This window comes from Poecile atricapillus, chromosome 1 (genome assembly GCF_030490865.1).
Source record: "Poecile atricapillus isolate bPoeAtr1 chromosome 1, bPoeAtr1.hap1, whole genome shotgun sequence".
NCBI classification, from domain to species: Eukaryota; Metazoa; Chordata; class Aves; order Passeriformes; family Paridae; genus Poecile; species Poecile atricapillus.
This window is the reverse complement of record NC_081249.1, coordinates 145,421,033-145,439,681: the sequence shown is the minus strand read 5'-3', so window position 1 is coordinate 145,439,681 and position 18,649 is coordinate 145,421,033. Positions and strand designations below refer to the sequence as shown.

General features: G+C 38.0%; 2 protein-coding genes across 4 annotated transcripts in view; one reads left to right on the top strand and one right to left on the bottom strand.

The window, feature by feature from the left end:
* The first annotated feature begins 315 nt into the window (after positions 1–315).
* PTGR2 (prostaglandin reductase 2) lies at positions 316–14,267 on the top strand. 2 transcript variants are annotated; one of them, XM_058832053.1, is made up of 10 exons: positions 316–359; positions 5,326–5,394; positions 6,593–6,711; positions 7,730–7,921; positions 8,862–9,032; positions 10,015–10,224; positions 10,642–10,763; positions 11,938–12,025; positions 12,767–12,806; positions 14,044–14,267. In XM_058832053.1, exons 2-10 carry the CDS (start codon positions 5,358–5,360, stop codon positions 14,106–14,108), a joined length of 1,044 nt encoding a protein of 347 aa, XP_058688036.1. In that variant the 5' UTR covers positions 316–359; positions 5,326–5,357; the 3' UTR covers positions 14,109–14,267. The 2 variants fall into 2 exon arrangements, with proteins under 2 accessions (XP_058688036.1, XP_058688046.1); XM_058832063.1 differs by lacking the exon at positions 316–359 and adding an exon at positions 491–514.
* TMEM62 (transmembrane protein 62) overlaps positions 10,750–18,649 on the bottom strand; it is a 28,500-nt gene continuing 20,600 nt past the window's right edge. Inside the window, exons 15-16 of one of the 2 annotated variants that reach the window (XR_009276888.1) lie at positions 14,743–14,825; positions 10,750–10,880 (exon numbers count right to left, since the gene is read on the bottom strand). The gene's annotated coding sequence lies outside the window, so the exon portion shown is untranslated. Of the gene's footprint in view, positions 10,881–14,401; positions 14,826–18,649 lie in introns of those variants that run through there. The other variant, XM_058832021.1, reaches the window with a different exon arrangement.

Here is an 18,649-nt window from a genome sequence, read left to right as displayed (position 1 = left end):
GCCATTCCCTGGAGGTGTTCAAGGAACCGTGAGTGGTAGCTAGCGCCCTGTATAGTAGACAGTGTGGTGTTCAGTGAGAGGTTGGTCTCGATGTCCTTGGAGGCCTTTTCCAGCTCTAATGAATCTGTGTGATTATGCGCTCCAGGGGCTCTGGATTAATGGTAATCCATTAATGATTATCGTTAATGAATCTGTGTGATTATGCACTGCAGGGGCTATCCCACCACAACCCCTGACACCACCGCGGCCGGGCTCGGGGCATCGCCGCTTTAAGGGGGGGCCGAGCCCGCGTTTCCTGTTTAAGGTCCGCGCGCATGCGCGGGGCCGGGCGAATTCGGGGGCGCTTGGGGCGGCTCAAGGTGAGCGGGAGCTTCGGGCTCTGAGGGGCCCCAGCGGTGCCGGGGGCGAGCCGGGGTTCGGACTGGGGCGTGCTTGGTAGAGCTTGTACTCTCCTTCCCAGAGTCGTATCCTCAGGGATTAGCACCTCCTTGCCGCAGGGCAGGCGGGGCCACAGGTGCGGAAGAGATTGGAAGAGGCTGTTGGCATTGCCCGATCCCTGGAAGGGGAGCTGCAATCGAGCTTTACTGAGCCCCCGATCAAAGCGCGTCCCGGGGCGGGGGAGCCATTCCGGAGGAGAGGAGCGGAGCCCACTGCAGCCCCGGACCAGTCTGCAGCATTGAGCCCCCTGCGCTGCCCCTGCCTCTCTCGGCTTCTCTCTCCTGGGCTGCTCTATTTGCGGCTTCCGAAACTGGTAATGAGCGTAGGCAGAGCTCTCTCCAGAGGCTCTTCGACCTTTGGCAGCACTGCTTTCTGACTTTGTCTCGGGGCATACCTGGGAACCTGGATAGTCAGGCTCTCTGAGATGGCTCTCACGTGGGATCCTGCAGACTGCGTAATAGGCTTCTCAAAAAACCCATCGGGTGATGCTCCTGCCCTCCCGGGAGCAATCTACATTCCTTATGTGAAATTCTGCCAAGAAGAAATAGGACTTATGTATATATACCATATATATGATCTTTTAAACAATTTTCATCAGTAACAAATCTGTGCAACTACGTACTAAAAAAAAAAAAGAAAAAAAGTTCAAGATGTGGTACCTAAAAACTTTTAGATATTTTTTTGGCATGTAAATCTGAAAAAGTAAAGTTTATACAGTCCTATTGTATGTAGATACGAATGTGTATACTTACTGGAAATTTTGCTCTGCTCTGTAGGTCAGTGAAATCTGATAAAAAGCTGAAAGATATTAGGCTTCTTGGGAATATAAAAAAAGAGATGGCTGGATCAAGATCCTACTACTACTGTCTTTCTTTTTCATCTGCTTCTTCCTTGGAGAAAAGATTGGAGCCTGCACTCAGCTCTTATAGTGTGTCAGAAAATCCACATGAAGAAAATGCTATGGGAGAGACTTCTCATCAGAAAACTCAGTGATGAGACATGGAACATTAAGAAATCTAAATTTATTGGTTCAGTTCATGAAAATAAGTAGCTTTTTATGGCATGCGTCTTTCTCCATTCATGACAGTCAGTATTGCTTCTGGCTTGCCATTAATTAACATTCATCAAATGTAGAGCTCCTTAGTGGAGCTGGTGGAAACTTTGGTGCTTAATCCATTACATTTGCTTTTCCATTTCCATTTACCTCACCTTGCCAGTTACAGTTGTCTCTTCTTTTTTTTTATTTTTACCAGACATTCCCATCTCAATTTTCTTGGTTGTCTCATTCATTGTTCCCAGTTTCTCCAGTTCTCTCTCCCCATTCTGTTTCGCTCTTCTCTGCTTTACTGGCCATTAAGTTGCTATTCTTGCCATGTTTCTCTGTTCTTATTGATTCCTAGTCCCAGTTCTTCCCATCTTTCCTTCCTGCCTGTTCCTCATTCAGAGTCATTCTTGAAATTTCTTTCCTTGAGTTTCCTTTGAGGATCCTTGCTCCAGCCACTTTGACATCACAGTTTCAGAAGACTTGCAAATCTTGTTCTCTATTTAGATTGCCTGCCTGGGCCAATCTAAATAGATATTCCTCCTTGCTGCCTGGGCCTCATACAGGACTACCTGTTCTTCCTTTTGCTTTTTAACTAGACTACATCTGGCCTGGGCTTTAATGACTTGGAAGCAGGTGACTTGTTTTTGCAAGAGTATAGGCAACTGAAAACTCTGCTTTGTGGGCAGTCTCAGAAACAACAAGTTCTGGGAACCAAGCCCAGAGCAAACAAACCGGAGCATTTTAGCACTGAGGAATTTATTTAACTTTTTAAAAGGAGTTGTCACGTATCTCTGAAACAGTGGGGAAAGAAAGGCAAAGGGAGACAGAAATAAGAGTAAAACTGGGCAAAAACATACTTGATACTCCTCTAAAGATGCTGCTGTTGTGCTTCTTAATGCTCCTGGAGTACTCATAGGGTGGATCAGGTGACTGGCATAGCACGATGATGTTAAAACTTGGAATTTTTACTCTGATATAAAGGGTAAAACAAACTCAGATGGGTTTTGTTTGGAAAAGCTGAAAAATAATAATTGTGCTGTCTTTTTAAAAAATAGTCAAAAGCATCCTGCACACTGGCACTATGCATGTATTGAAAAGAATTGTGCATATGATACAAATCCTCTTTATTTCAGTTTAAAGAAAATCTGTTCTCTTTTTCCAAAAAGCTTTCCTCACTGTACACAGTGCTAAAAGATTTTCTTTAGTCACTTCTGTATTGTTTGTAATGTGAAGAAAGTTTGATTCTTACTGTGTTATGGTGCTACTGTGACCATTTGCTTGTGTCATGGTGTTTCTGACTTCCCCTTTAGGTGCAGCCCTATTTACAGGTAAATGTCCATCTGCAGTGTTGTATTTGCTGTGGCAGCTGTCGCAGAATGAGTGACAATTCAGTTGCCAGTTTCGCTTTTTGTCCACCCACTCACAGTATTTGGAAGGTCTTCAAATTCAATCAGTACACAGGCTCTTCAAACAAAAGCTGTGAAACAAGCTGGGAAATAAACAGTGCTTTTGTTCCTTCAAAATGTCAGGCATTCAAAGAAGTAGTCTAAACTTATATTGGATAATTTCTCTACTCACATCTTTCTATGCTGCTCTGTATTGCTTTGTGTTCCTTTTAGTATGTTAATATCTTTGATTATTTTTCTTTATATGTTTTTTTTTCCTCTCTATAATGATAGAAAGCAGATATTTCAGGAGTATGTTAGTCACAATAAAAATTATCTTCATCCTCTCTTGTTCAGACTGGGGTTTTGTGTTTGCATAATACACATATTTAGTTTCAGGCTAACAAAAATGAAGTCAGCAGTTTTGAGAGTGGATGGCTCTGTAAGGCATGAACTGTACAGCACTTCTGCCTGCTCTGTGTGATTTTTAAACAGAGGCTCAAGCCCTCACCCATGGGTATGGATAGTATGTATTGGGGAGTCATTTGTCCAGATTTCATTGTGAACTGTCAGATGCTGTTGGTTTATATTCACTGCATTCTAAACTCATTATTTCTGCACACAGCAGTTGGATTAGTAGTTATAAACTTCAGCTGAGTTGTGAATGTGTGCAAATCATTTACTAGAGTAGGCTTGTCCTTTTAAACTGCTCTGGATACATCTGACAGTTTAAAAAATGCTCATTGTATTAGCAGAAATTCTCAGATGCTATATCAATTGCTCTGGGAATAACAGTTGTACTACTTGAATGTAATTTTGTGGGCAGATGTTATCAGGAAGAATTTGGAGTTTTGTTCTGAAAAATATTCTGTAAAACAAATACTGAATGATGTGACCATGATCGCACAGGAAGTCCATAGCTGAGTACAGCTGAACCTAACATCAGCCAGACTTTTTCTTAGGCCATCCTTCCTGTTAGGTTTTTACATTCTTTATGTTCTAGAGATTGTATCAGCTGTGTGGGTATAAAAATGGATTTTTATTTCACTTTTTAATTGTTAAATTCTTCATTTTCAATGCTCATTTTTGTTTATAATCAGTAACTAGTAATTTCATTGAAGGTGGGTTTTTTTCCTTTTGTTGTAGACTGTTGTTCTACATTGTTTTGTCCAAAGAATTCTGCAGGTCACTTATTTTTCAATTATGTGGTGCTGTAAAGACATATTTGAGATTAATTCCTTGTAGCATCCTTAGAAATCTGGAAAGAAATGAACTTTTTAACAACTTTTCCCAAATAAGTAGTTTTTCAAGTGCAAACACAACAAAACATTAAACCTTGATCTGTTTCTTTAACAAGATACTTGTATTTTGAGTCAGCTGCATGTTTTAAAGGGGAGAGATGGCCAGGGATGTGCATCTTTTCTCCTAATAACTTTTTCATTATGATTTTCAGCATTCCAGACTATAGTTCTTGATGGTTTGTGAGTGCTGTTATGTAGCAGTACAGACAGAAGGTTCTGTATTTTGCAATGTTCAGGGTAAAGATGTTGGATAAGTGGTTAATATGTACTCTTTATAGGCTCATCTTTTAGATTTGCTCCAATTTGCTGTTCTTGTCAGCAAAATAAACGTTATGACAAAGATGTCAGTTATCATGTTTAATTCTTTAATGTCCTTTGTTCATGTGGAGGTTGGTTATTTATGGCTGTTGGCTGAGAATAGTAGTCACATTTTGATTTTGTATTAGAACTGAAAGCATGTGAGATCATGTTTTTCTCCTGTTAAATCAGGGTGATTTCCTCTTAATAACTTTGGGTCTCACAGGTGCAAAATCATAGATTTGCAATCCTCTTTTAAACTGTTGAAATTCAAGGAGAAATTTTTCTGTAGAACAGATTGAGTGATGATCTCATTCTTTCTCATCTCTGGGCACTGCTAATATAAAGAATTGCTTTTTCTTACAAAACATCTTACACAACAATATCTTTTTATCATGTACCTGCAGACTTCTATTCTGGTGTGGCTGCCTGCCTTTTATTGAGTGGCACCTGGCTTGGTTCGCAAAGCTGCCTCTGTCTGTTAGGTGGGAACAGGGCGTTCTCACTTGGCACAGGAAAGCAAATCAGAAAGCAAACCTCTCTCTGCCTTATAGGGGCTGGTGATTGTCTTATAAGGAGCTGGTGCATTACAGTTTTCCATCTTTCCAGTAGGTGCTACTGTGACATTGTATAAAATCAGGACTTTAATGAGGTTAACAGGTTAACTTCTTACTCGCACATTTGTTTATTTTATGCTTGAGGTTGGATTATATGATTCTTTGTATCTTCCTTGGGTGTGGATGCTGAAGTTGGGGAGGTCCGTATTTCATACCCAGTTTCCAAATTACTGAGTACTTTGCCTCATATTCTTTTTTCAAGAAAATTTATGTTTCGGGTCTTCAAACATTTTCTTTTGTAGAAATCCAGTGTGAACTTGTTGCAAAAGCAGAGATGATTATACAAAGAGTAGTGCTGAATTCACGGCCTGGTATGTATTTCTTTCCACTAAAGAAGCAATGTGTTTGTTCTGATCGCCTAATGCTCCAAAATGGTGAAGGTAGAAACAGACACTAATTTGAGATACTGACATTTATATATCTTAATATTGCATGCAACAATAAAGGTTATTTAAAGTGCATTTATTTATATATAAATTTATTAATTCCCATTAATATAAATAAATACATTTGTAATAAATTTATCGTCATTTATTTACATTTACATTTATTAATAAAAGTAAATTGTATTAATATAGATACATTTCTATTAAATATATAACATATATTCAAACTGCATTTATTTGTATATGCAGATTTCTAAACTGTGTGGTGAGAAAAAAAGGTTAACACATAATATATGAGAAAACTCTAAGTATAGGGGCTGAAGGTGAAGAAAGATTAGGGAACATGGCTTTTTAATTCTCGCATTTATTCTTTTCGCATTATAAGAGATGTCTAAAATATTTTGTTACTATTAATTTTTGATTCCTTGTAGTAAATATTGAATCCTTTGTTCCTCTCAAGTTTCAAAGGGTTTGTTTTTTAAGTTTACACTTAAGTTGAGGTTTTGTTTACTTTCGTGCTTACACATTTGCCTTGTTAGGGATCAGCACAGTATTTTGAATAGTGAGTTCATAAATCCAGTGTAGAAGACATTAAGTTTTGGAGGGAGTATTGTATTCTGCTAAATGCTAAAATAGTTTTAAGAGTTAAGAACTACTGTGTGATCTGCAATTAAGTCTTTGAAATGGTAGAACAGGAGCCTACTCTAGCTGTGCAGTCGCTGACTTAAAATAGGCAAGGCTGTGTGGCTGTCTCAGCACTGGTGGTTCCAGCTGTCTGATTGATCTGCTGCATGTGGTAAGAACCCAAGGATAAAGCCTCCAGTTCTGGGGTTCTTACCACAGCTTTATGGATATTTCTGGGAAGCTTTAATGTAAGGAAGTCTCTGTTAAGGGATGCCCTTGCAGCATGTGCATGTGCAGTGGCTGTAGTCTGTATTCTCTCCGTCTCATTTGGGTCAGAAGAGGCAGAAAGGTGAGAGTAGTTGGTTGTAGTTTTACACCTGAGTAAATATATAATCTAATTTATTCCAAAAAGGACAACCTTTATAAAAGGCCTTCCCGTACTGATGAAGGGAAGTTCTATATTGATTCATTTATTTGTTGAATTCTAATATAACTCTAGGTAAGAATGGAGTGCCAGTGGCAGAAAACTTCCGACTGGAGCAGAGTACAATACCAGATACGGTCCAAGCAGGACAAGTGCGTGTTAAAACTCTTTATCTCTCGGTGGACCCCTACATGGTAGGTGATGGACTTAGAGCTGAGCCAGAATTTGTTTTTTAAAGTACCTTCAACTCTGTACCTGTCATGATGTTTAACACCAAAGTTACCAATTACAGAACAAATATATGTGTAACTTAGTAATTGTATTCAATCTGATGGAGTTATATTGGGAAGGAATTTGGCATTAATATGCTTGGAATATCTAGGAATATAACTTTATTGGACCAAGAAGAGCCTGAGCCCTGATATGCCATTACAGATTTGTTTGCATCAGCTTTTTCTGATTTTGGCCTTTTTTATATTCTTTTTTTTTTCCAGTCATGAAAAATTACAGAAATCATGTGCTTGGGAGAATTGTGGGTTGAAATGGAAGGGAAGGTAGAAGAAGAACCAGACAGACACAGTCTGTAAAAATTTGCTATAAAGAGAATTCCAATCATTTATTCCCTCCATAGATGGTGATAATAGAAAAAAAACAGTCTAGATTTCAAGAAAGTACATTAGCTTGGGAATTAAGGAAAAATTTAAGAATCCTGAAATACTAGGTGTAGCTACAGGGGAAGCTGAAAAGAAAACATCACATTTCAAGATGTTTCATTAAACAGATTTCTGTCAGGGATGGTCTACATATATTTGACTGTTCTTCAGTGCACAGGTATGGACTAAATAACTTGTGGGCATTTTTTTTCAATCCTGCATCTCTAGGACTCCGTCAGTTGAGGAATGGCATTTATAGGATTCTCATCAGACCTGAGCGTCAGTTGTGCTGGTACCTTTGAGCCAACATCTGTAGAATGTGTTGGCTTTGGTAACACTGCTGGAGGAGATCAGGATGGTTCATCCTCCTTTTCTACTGAGCAAACAAGGGAGAAGAGGGATCTAAGAAAAGATTATGAGTACTTGTGGCTTATTGAGAGAGGTTTTTGAGCAGCCCTTTGTATTTGAAGTTCTGAATACATCTTCATCCCCCACTCAACTTGACCTGATAAACAAGTTGTGTTCCACCAGAGCCTTTCATTAAAGCCTTGTCTTTCAGCGCTGCCGAATGAATGAGGACACAGGTTCGGATTACCTGCAGCCCTGGCAGCTGTCTGAAGTTGCTGATGGTGGGGGTATCGGGGTTGTGGAGGAGAGCAAGCACCATAACCTCGCTAAAGGAGATTTTGTAACTTCCTTCACTTGGCCCTGGCAGACAGCGGCAATTCTTAATGGAGACTTGCTACAAAAGGTAATACAAATGCAAAGCCCAGGTTGTGACTGATTTTTCTCCTAAACCGTCTCTTCCCACCACTCCCCCCCCCCCACCAACTTTTTTTTTTTTTCCCCTAAATAGCTGCTAATGACACTATTTTTTGTGAAAAACAAGCATACCTTATTGAAGCAATCAGTTCTCAAAAGGCAGATCTACTGATAGGGGCCTAAATTTGTATAAAAATTTTTTTTTTTCCCATAACGTTTTTCCTGGTTAACAGACAGGCCAGTATTTTTTTAATTGTTTGGTTTTTTTTAAATTCCATGGAGCTTCTTCAGTTAAATAATTCTCTTGATTGTTTTAATTGTAATAGAACATCTTGTTCATGAGAGTGTAACTGTAAGACATGAAAGGCTTTAGGTATATTTAATTTATTTTTCTAACTTATTATGTTCATAAAAGCTTTTACTTGAGGTTTTACATTCACATAAGAAGGGGTATTCAATATTTACTGCAAAGTGGAGAGGTTTCAGTGCATTAGGAATATTGTGTTGATTGTTCTCTTGTAACAGAAAATTACTGTTTGATTAAGTTTGAGAATTTATACTTTCCAATAAACTCCTTCCTTTAGGATTCTTTGTCACTGATCTGCAAACACCATATTTGATAAAATGGTGCATTTTTATCCTTTATGCAAACAGGGATAGTTCACCATTGCTGGAAACTTCCTATCTCCCAACTGCTTTTTAAAACTTCCATAATTTAAGTTTTTGTGAGTTACTTTGTATAAAAACTTTTTCTAAAACCACATAACATTTTTGTACAAACTTGCTGTTAGAATAGAGCTGGAGATAGCTCATCCCTACCAGTTGTACCTTGCCTGTTAAATATCCTGAGTTAGTTTTCTACCTTCAGGCAATCAAAGAGCAAATACCTTAGAAACAAATGACCTCCTACCTATGTTTCTGTTCTGTAGCTGGTTCCACAGCTTGTAAATGGACGCCTTTCCTACTTTCTGGGTGCAGCTGGCATCACAGGACTGACGGCCCTGCTGGGAATCAGGGAGAAAGGACACGTGGCCGTGGGTGCAAATCAGACCATGGTGGTGAGCGGAGCTGCCGGTGCCTGCGGCTCTTTGGCCGGCCAGGTAGGTGTAGGCCTAGGGCATACAAACATACTCTTACCAAGTTTTGTCTTCTGAAACATGCTGGTTATTAAACATACAGATAAAATCTTTGTAAACATGAGCAGGTATAACCCTGTGGGAATGGCAAGTTTCACAGATTTGGCACATATTCTCTCTGTGAAAGACTTTACATATGGAACTCAAGTTTCATGAAATAGGGAGAGGAGAAAAAAGATGGTGGTGATTACTTGTTGCTAGCATAAGTAAAATAGATGATATATATACATGTATTTATTATACATTCATATGATAGTCTGCCATTCCAACACTATTGACTGGAGACTTTTTTTCTCTATTAGAACATAGTAATGTGGTAAACCCTTTGTGCTGTGTTCCATGGCATCCTTTGTGTTTTGAGATTTATGGTCCTTTTATCTTCCTTTTGTTCCTGTTTGTAATGTGTATGTGCATATCTACAAATACCTCTCCTTCTCTCTATGTATATATACATACAAACAAAATCAATATTAAGCAAACTTTAGACCTACTAATAAAGAGGAGTCATAGAGAAACAATGCATGAGCAAATCTATGAAGATTGTATTTAAATCAATTATTGTCTATTTTTTTTTGCTTTTATTAGTTATGTTATGGTACTCAGCAGATGGTAGTTTTTCTACTGTATTTGGTTCTCCAGTACTGACAATCATTGGTGATTCCACAAACACAATCTTCTGCAGTCAGTGAGTTTGAAAAGATGGCAAATTTTGATTGTACCTGCCCCATGTGTAGTTGTGAGGAGGGAGTGACAAGAGGCAGTTGTGTCACATGAGATGGGAGTGTTTGCTGTGTGGGGTTTAGTGCTATGGGAGTAACTGTAACACCCCTTAGGACCCCCTTTCTTTCCCTGCTACTTTTATGCAGATGAATGATCTAATTTGTCTTTATTGTTTGGGGTTTTTGTTGGTTTGTTTTTTGTTGTTTTTTAAACGGTGTGCCTGCAGATTGGCCGTCTGGAGGGCTGCTCTAGAGTGGTGGGGATTGCTGGCACAGATGAAAAGTGCTCCATTTTGGTCCAAGAAATGGGGTTTGATGCTGCTATCAATTACAAGAAGGGGGATGTGGCAAAACAGCTACGTGAACTCTGCCCAGGTGGTGTGGATGTTTACTTTGACAATGTTGGTGGACACATCAGTGATACCGTTATCAGTCAGGTAATTATTCCAGCTGTCAGGTTTATTCTAGTCATTCTCTGATGTCTGCATGCCCAACATTCAATTAATTCATACTGATGCCCAGCCTGTAATACAGCACAGCAGGCTTTCCACTTCAGTGATCAACTTCAGGTGCTGATCCTGGGGGCCCACAGTAAGATAACAATTTCCTATATTCCTTCTATTTAGTGCCTTTTTAAATTACACTGAGCTGTGTAGCAGTTATTTTTCCACTATAGCCTTGCATTTTTATCTATTTGAATGTTGTCGTAGATTAAGTGGGACTGCATGCAATTCTCCCACTTTTATAGGAAATGTGGCTAGTGAAAATTTTGCAATAACGTCTGTTGCATCTGAAAAATTTATTTTCTGAGACTGAGGAATGTAATTTTTCTCACTTTATGCTGTCCCAAACAGATGAATCAGAACAGCCATATCATCCTGTGTGGACAGATTTCTCAGTATAACAAAGACGTGCCTTATCCCCCTCCACTGCCTCCTGACATAGAAAAAATACAGAAAGAAAGGAACATCACAAGGTACATTTCTCCTCCAGAACTTGTGACCAGGTTCCAGGTAGATTGTTCATATGATGTTTGGAAGGTAGTCTGCAATCTGCAGTAGCTACTTGTAATCAGACCTTAATGCTGCCATTCCTAAAAAGGAAAATATAATCATGGTATCAGTAGATCCTTTCCCTTACGTTTGTCTTTATCAGCATGAAAAATGGGAAAAGATGTTGTTATTAGAATCATAAATGTCAGTTGTTATGTTCTGTTTGAGGTTGCTTGATTTAGTCCTGTAACCCCTGACAATTCTTTAGTACAAGGGAAGGTGTTGCTGTAGTTCTGTTCTCAGATGTTTTGCGGAGTGCATTCTCTCAAAATGTTGTAGTTCAGACATAAAGATGCAGCTGATGCAGTGATTTTATTGAAATTACATTTTTAGTATTTGGGGGTTTATTACATTATGGAACTGTAGGTGTGACAGATATATATGGGTAAAACATTTTATTAGGCAGAGATTAGGAGGATAGTCTTAAACTCTACAGTCATTGCATTGTGGGATGTTTGTGAGACTTGATTTCTGTGCAAATCAATTGATCTATTCTAATTAAAATCTTTCCTTGTCACTATTACTGTTGTCTGCCTTTCTAAAAAATGGGTAAAATTAGTAAAATATACCATGCGTAGTAGAATGCAGTGGAGAATTTGGTCACTATGTTCCTACGAGTAATTATCATTTTTGATCCTGATTTCATTTCTCAATTGCTATGGAAAGCCATGACAGCAGGATATGCAAAATTGTGGGGAGCCTGAAAATTTAGTTATTCTCACCATCTAATTGCAGGTTCACTAATTATTCTCCCCACCACTGAAAAAAACCCCTAAACAAAAAGGTAAAAAATAATAGGAATTTGCTCACATTTTATGGATATTTACTTATTCTGGTGATACTACTTTACTACTTGATTTCTATTACTCTTTTCTCTCTGATACTTGAAGAAAATTATCTAAGACTGATGTTACTGTCAAGCTCCCACTGCAGGAAGTTGTCACAACAAACTGGCAAAGCCCTGAGCTATTATTTCTTTATAATTCATGCTCATAACCCTTCAGTTTCAACAAGGCTGTTTTCTGAAAAGATTTTTAAGGCTTTTCAAGTACATTGACCAAAGTTCCTTAAACCAAAGCTCATTTTTTTCTTTCACAGGGAAAGATTCTTGGTGTTGAACTACATGGACAAACAAGAAGCGAGTGTATTACAACTCTGCCAGTGGATCCAAGAGGGTAAACTGAAGGTGAGAACTTCTAGGTTTACTCTATGGCCTTTGTTACTATCTCCTACAACAGGAAGACTAATTTCTTTGTCTCTGGCTCTCTTACTGTGCCTCAGGATTGAACATACCTTTTAAAAAATGTGTAAGTATAATTAAAAGCTTATTGGGTAGTGCTGTTTTAAAAGGTAGCTGCTGAGGATGGTCTGACTGTAGTATGATGAACTTACTCTGATTACATGCTGCTCATGTCTGTATTCTTTATTTCAGCATAGGGTGCAAGTGCTTTTTTACTTAAAGAATCAGACCTTCAAAAAAATGTACTTTCAAATACCTGATGAGTTAAGAAAGACCTTTTTTTTGAGTATCTTGTTGGAAATTTTACTTCAAGCTTTATAATCACCATTTGTGATCACTTTGTAATGAGTAACAATGTAATGCTTAACCATGCCTTCCCTGTGAGGTCTGTCTGAATTAGTTTTTGTTTCTTCAAGTGATCAGTAATCTTCCTGGGAAAATACCAAGACATTAAATTTTGGTAGGGTCAGGGATCTGAATGAAGAATTATATCACGTGCAAATTTATCAGAAAATATTCACGCCTCTCTTAGTGAAAGAATCTGGTCCAAACAGAGCCCTGTCTATTGTAGTGAGAGAAGTCTTTAGATTTTGGTAGTTTCTGTGGCAGTTTCTTGGCATGTTTCTAAGAAATGTGAAATGATGCTCTTGTTTGAGGAAAACTGAAAGGATTTGTTTGCATTGACAGGTCAGAGAGACAGTGGTAGAAGGCTTAGCAAACATCGGTGGTAAGATATTTACATCATTTTTGAAGACTAATAACCTGATTATATACAATGACATTAGAGGTTAACTACCTCCTTTGTTTCATTTGCCAATTTAGATTTTTGTATTTTATCAAGAACATTACTTTTATGTTATAATAATTTTTTTCAGTAATCATTAAAATGTTCTGAATGAGAATTAATGCATATTTAAAAAATCATTGAATATAAATTTAGATTTTTTTGTTCTTTTAGTACTGAGGGGAATTTATTCTTAGACTGCTACCTTAGCAGCTGCTGACAGTCATCCTGATCTTAGAGGTTTAAAGTGCTGCCCCTTTCTTCGTCCTTGTGTGTGTAAGGAAATGCTTTTTTTTAAAATCCTTACACAATATCTAACAGAGGTTGTTACTGGATTTGCTAACAAAAAAAATAAAATGAAAAGTACACACAAGAAAGGGCAAAGCATATTACTAAAGAAAGTAAAAATTAATTTCTTTTAATAGAAGAAAATGTTTTGTAACCTGTTCAAAGTATCTGTAACAAAGGAAATATAAAAATGAAGGGGATCTGGTGACATGAGCCATGTGATCCAAGAGGTGTTTTAAGAATGCTTCCCTTTCAAGAAAGAGGGAAGAGTATGATTTAGTCAATTTAGTTGTTAGTCCCACAAGGTTAAAAACTATTAGAATGATCTTACAGATTTCAATTTTTCCTAGTCATTGCTAATTCCTCCTTATTGGTATACATTTGTATTTCGAAGTAACTTGGTCAAATATATCAGTCATATATCATACTTTCATACTTTGTTTACTCAAAAGTATATTTTTTTGCACCAGTTTCTCCCACTATTGTGCCATATTTATAAGCCTTTTCTTTCACAAATGTTTGTGTGACCCACAGCATTTGTGGGCTTCATGCAATCATATCTCTCTTTGCTGTTTGTGTGACATATCACAAAAGCAGCAAATGTAGCTGTTAACTTGTATAGGGTCAAACATGTGCTTACAGATAATTTTTTTAATTATTATGCAAAGCTGCCCTTAGCAGTTTATTGCAGGCTAGCTTTTTTCCTTTTTTTTTTTTTTTCCCCTCTTAATTTAGTGCATCATTAAGGGTAAATATGATTAGATCCAAAGTGGTATCTCTCCTTTTTGGGGAGCTGCTTAATACATTTGCTTCTACCATTTTTGGTTTCTTTTTTAGAAGCTACTTGACCTGTTTTGCTTGGCACTAACTTATTTCATTATTTCTCTTGAAGCTGCTTTCCAGTCCATGATGAATGGAGGCAATATTGGAAAACAGATCGTCTCTGTTTCAAAGTAAAAGTCACTGGTTCGAGAAAAATAATTGCATTCTGTCTCTAACAGCGGGCAAGTTTTTACTTATACTAATTTCCATTTCTTAAATAAACCATTAAGTTGCTCTGTATGTACTGAAAGCAGAGATTTTGGGATGCTAATAAATGAAATAGAACTGGAAACAGCAATGCAATCATTTATACTCGAAATGAGTAATATGTTCTTGACATGATTTTGACAGTTGCCACCTACAGTTGCAAATATTTAATGGGTGTGGTTTGAAAGAACATCCTGTGTTGTCCCAAGCACAGGCTCATCACCTGGTTAGTGTGTGACAGCAGTTCACACACCAAGGTGAGGAATTCCTATTTCTTTATTGTATTCTGTGCAAACTAGGAAATTAGGGGGCAACCCACAAAAGTCTGGCCCATCATCATCAAAACTTTACACTATTTACACATTTTGGCAAACAAAAAACATTTATTGTTTACAATTGATATGGCTTTTTCATTAATTAGTACTCAGACCCTTATTTGCCAGTTATATCTCTTGTTTCCCATGCTAATTATTCCAAATGTGCATGTCTTCCCCCCCATTCCATTTGGGGATCTGTTTTCACTTGGTGGTTGGGGAGTTGTGATCTCCCCTGCCAGGATTACCTTTCTCCTTACAGCTCAGTCCTGCTGACTTCACTCCAGGGGCTCTCATCCAGACAGCTGTTTTGGGATTGTGTTCCCTTTTCCTTAAAACAAAGGATTAGCCATGACTACAAGTTTCACAGTGCAATTGCTTAATCATAACTGCCTAGCTATTGCTACTGATAAACAACTAAAAACCTGCAAAGTTTGATTCAAATCTCGAGGGAGTAAATATCACAATATTTGCTGAAGGGCTACTCCAGAGTGAGCTCATCTTTGGCACCATGAGTTGACACACCTTCCAGGAGTCATCATCCTCTAGACAGTTATTTTTCACAACTGGAACAAAATATGATAAAATTATAACATTCCCAGCACTATTAATTTTATAGGAATTGCTTAGTAATCCACACAAGTCAGGAGTCTATTAAGAACTGTGATGTGAGGGGTGATTCAGAGTGAGATCATGCTGAGATACTGATTCCTTACCATAATAAAGGCAGCTCAATTGCAGTAGCATTCTGGTAGTTGGGTAAGCTATGGAGGGCAATACAGGTTCTAGTAGCATTAGTCAAATGGCTTTAAGGAAGAAAGATAGGGACAGTCAAAGTAAACCTCACCCTGATATCCTCAGTGTTTATTTACTATTTTCACAGAAGTATTCCTTTACTTGTGAATCCTGGTTCATGTCACCTCTTATGAATAAAAAGCCAAAGGGAGAAGATTCTTTAAATGAAGTGCCATCAGTTATAAAATATACTGATTTCTTTTTCATATTGTCCTAATTTCTTAATAATTGTAATAGTGTGGCTCTTCAGCTGTCATATATTTTGTATGGTGACAGGTGTCATTTAACAAAGAGTGACAACTGGTAACAAAAATCCAGTATGCTTTGGAGGTCAATTCTCATGGTAATTAGCCCACATGCTCAGTCTTTCTCTCCTTTTGGGTTGGTGGGTTTCCTGAGTCCTGAGTGGTTGTGATATCCCCACGTCAGAATTACCTTTATCCAGTCAGCCAATTTCAGCACAATTGCTGAGTTGTCTTTATTAGTTTCTTCCTTATCTTGGGGAGTTCTGCCAGATGTCCCTGTGGCTTGTAAACTCTGCATTCTTTGTGTCCTCTGTCAATAGTACATTCTCCCCAGGCTTTGCTAACCTCCTGCTATGCCTGAGATCAAGCACATCAAGCCCTAAACTTTGAGGCCAACAAGTACATTGTCTAACACCTGGGCTTAGAGCTTGACTGTTAGCTGCTACCTGTTTTATGGATTTCTTGTTGATTAGGCTTGAAAGTATATAAATATCAAAGACCATCCCTTCTTAAGAGAAGTTTTATATATTTAACATTTTACAACAATAAGGCAAGACCTTGTTTCATAGCCCCCTCCTGATTCCCTGTAACTCTCTGGGCAAATGGTTAATTATTTCTGTCTCTTGAGATGCCAGCATCATAATCAGTCTCTTCCCTTTCATGTCATTGTTTTAGTTTCCCTTTGTTGCATTCCATGGTTTTTTAGGTCAAACTGTTCTCCTTTCCCCAAAACCAGACCCATACATCTGTTTCTTATCTCCATCAACACAGCTGGTGGTGTTCCTCAAACACGTTCAGTACTTGGTGTGCAAAACCAGTATCTGGCCCAGAGCCAAGATATTTGGTTTATTTCCTGTTTGCACTAAGATGGATGCTAGGTAGTAATTCCCCAAAGCCAGCTTGGAACTTGTGCATATTTATAAGTTTCAATCTTGCCCCTCTCTCTCTATCTAATATATATTTATTTTTACTCGTAATTGACTGGCATCATCTTTGCTAATAAGGTCTGCATGTGCATAACTGCTCATCTTTTGAGTCAATGGGTTTCTTGAGTCCATGGTTGCCAAGTTGAAGACTGAGGGGTGGGACCACCCTGCTACTTGAGATGATTTATTGCTCAAGTAACCCTGATAATATATCAGTCTCAAAGGCATGAGATTTAGAGAGGAGCAATAAGTCAGCCATAGCTCAAGGTAGTCATGGGTTTCTTCACACAGCAATATATAACATTTTGGTCCAGTAGACAGTTGACAAGAAACTTGTTTCTATTTAATAACCTATCCTCTTTGCTTAATTTTGCCTCACTGCGTCTGTCTCTTAGCCAATAAGCTGACAGGTCATGTACTCACACGCACACCTCTATTATAGCTTCTAGATCCCTAGCCTACTCTATAAGTCATTATAAGTCATTATTACAGCTCAAACCTCACACCATTTTACTTAATATAATTTCTTACTTACTCATAAGGCATATTCTTACTTACAATTATAGGAACATAAGTTTATAATTTTTCTACTTAATGTTTGTGTACCTTTATCATTACATTAGCCCAAGTTCTTTCTAAGGCTGCAGATTGAACCCTTCAGCATCTGTGAAATTTTCCGTTTTTCCATTTCCCACACATGGTCATGATCTCTCACTGACAGAATTACTTTTCCTCTAAGGACACCATTTCTGAGCCAAAGAAGTTCACCATCATGTTTACCTTGATTTAAGATGGGCCTCATAGAACATATTGGCTGGGGTCCTTGTTTCTTTGTTCCTCTACTGATCTCTTTAGGTCATCTTGACTTTCTAGCAAAATCCAGCAAATTTTTCTCTTGTAACTCATACAGCACTGCCACAACTTCTAGGAAACAAGTACAGTCTTTTATACAAAAAGGTGTCAAGGGAAGAGTCATACAAACACTGATGAATAGTCACCCATGCTTAATCACTGATGCCTGTGACAAAATTCCTAATGCACATGTACAAATCTTGGTCCAGTTCATTATCATTTACACAGACAAATTTTCCTGGAGGGATGTTTCTGACTATTGCAGCAATCTAACGTAATTCTAAGTTACATTTTCCTTCTATCAGCTATCAAGTTACTATTTAACCTTATATTCTATTACAGTTTCTCCTTGAGCCTCTTTGAAAAATTGGTTGTTAACTAAAGAAGGATTTACAGTATTCTGTTCTGGCCTCTTCACACAGCATTCCACTCCTGAGGACTCTTCACTGCTCTACTACTCCAGTCCCTATTGCTATGGTTTCAAAACTGCCCTATAGCTGCAAGGGGCTTTTTGTGAACTTTTATGCATTTCTAGCTTCATGTAACATCATGACCACAGTAAGGAAGTTCAGCTACCATCTTTATAAATAAGCATTTGCAAAGGGTAATAAAATGTAAACAGTAGTCGGCAGAGATGCCTTTTTTTCTTACTTTTGGTTAAGCCAGTCTTCTGCTTTGTATTTGTTAGTCTTCTGCATTCTCATTTCCATCCCATCTCCCTTTGTACCTTGAAGTATTGTTATTGTGTGCCCTATGTTTCATTTTTTCCCTTCTGCTTTCTTCCCTTCCATTTTCATCCCTTTTTTGGTTTGTTTGTTTGTTTTGGGGCTTTTTGTTTGGTTTCATTTGGTTTTTGTTTTCGCTTTAGTTCATCTTGTTTCTTGTCCTCCTTTTTGGCTTCTTCATTGATAATGAGAAAAACATGGTGTTTTTCATAAGAGCACCTATTAGTGTTTAGTGCTAAGCTGTGCACTTAAATGTCAGGATTTCAATTCAAATGTCACCAACACCATGAAAGGACCTTTCCAGCCCAGACATAAATGTTTCTTACTGCTGTTGTTACAAAAGTGAAGAGACCTGAGGCAGATGCCTTTCAAATAGCTTAATCTCTTCATTCAATATTTTAATGCATTGATTGTGGAAGAAAGTGCAGGATTACTTAGTCCTGTTGCTAACATTGCTCTTCTCTTTTTTTCTATACTACCTTTCTCTTAATAGGCTTCTCTTCACAGTGGGAAATGTTTATATAATCCATAAATAGACTACCAGGGGAGAAAAGAAGACCAAAGGCAGATGGTATTATCCCACAATTAGAAATGATAGCAGCAGCTGGAATA

Coding starts and splice junctions, on each gene's coding strand:
- PTGR2 (XM_058832053.1), top strand. CDS start 5,358: ATGATTATACAAAGAGTAGTGCTGAATTCACGGCCTG. Junction 6,712..7,729: donor TCTCGGTGGACCCCTACATG/GTAGGTGATGGA, acceptor CTTGTCTTTCAG/CGCTGCCGAATGAATGAGGA. Junction 7,922..8,861: donor ATGGAGACTTGCTACAAAAG/GTAATACAAATG, acceptor TCTGTTCTGTAG/CTGGTTCCACAGCTTGTAAA.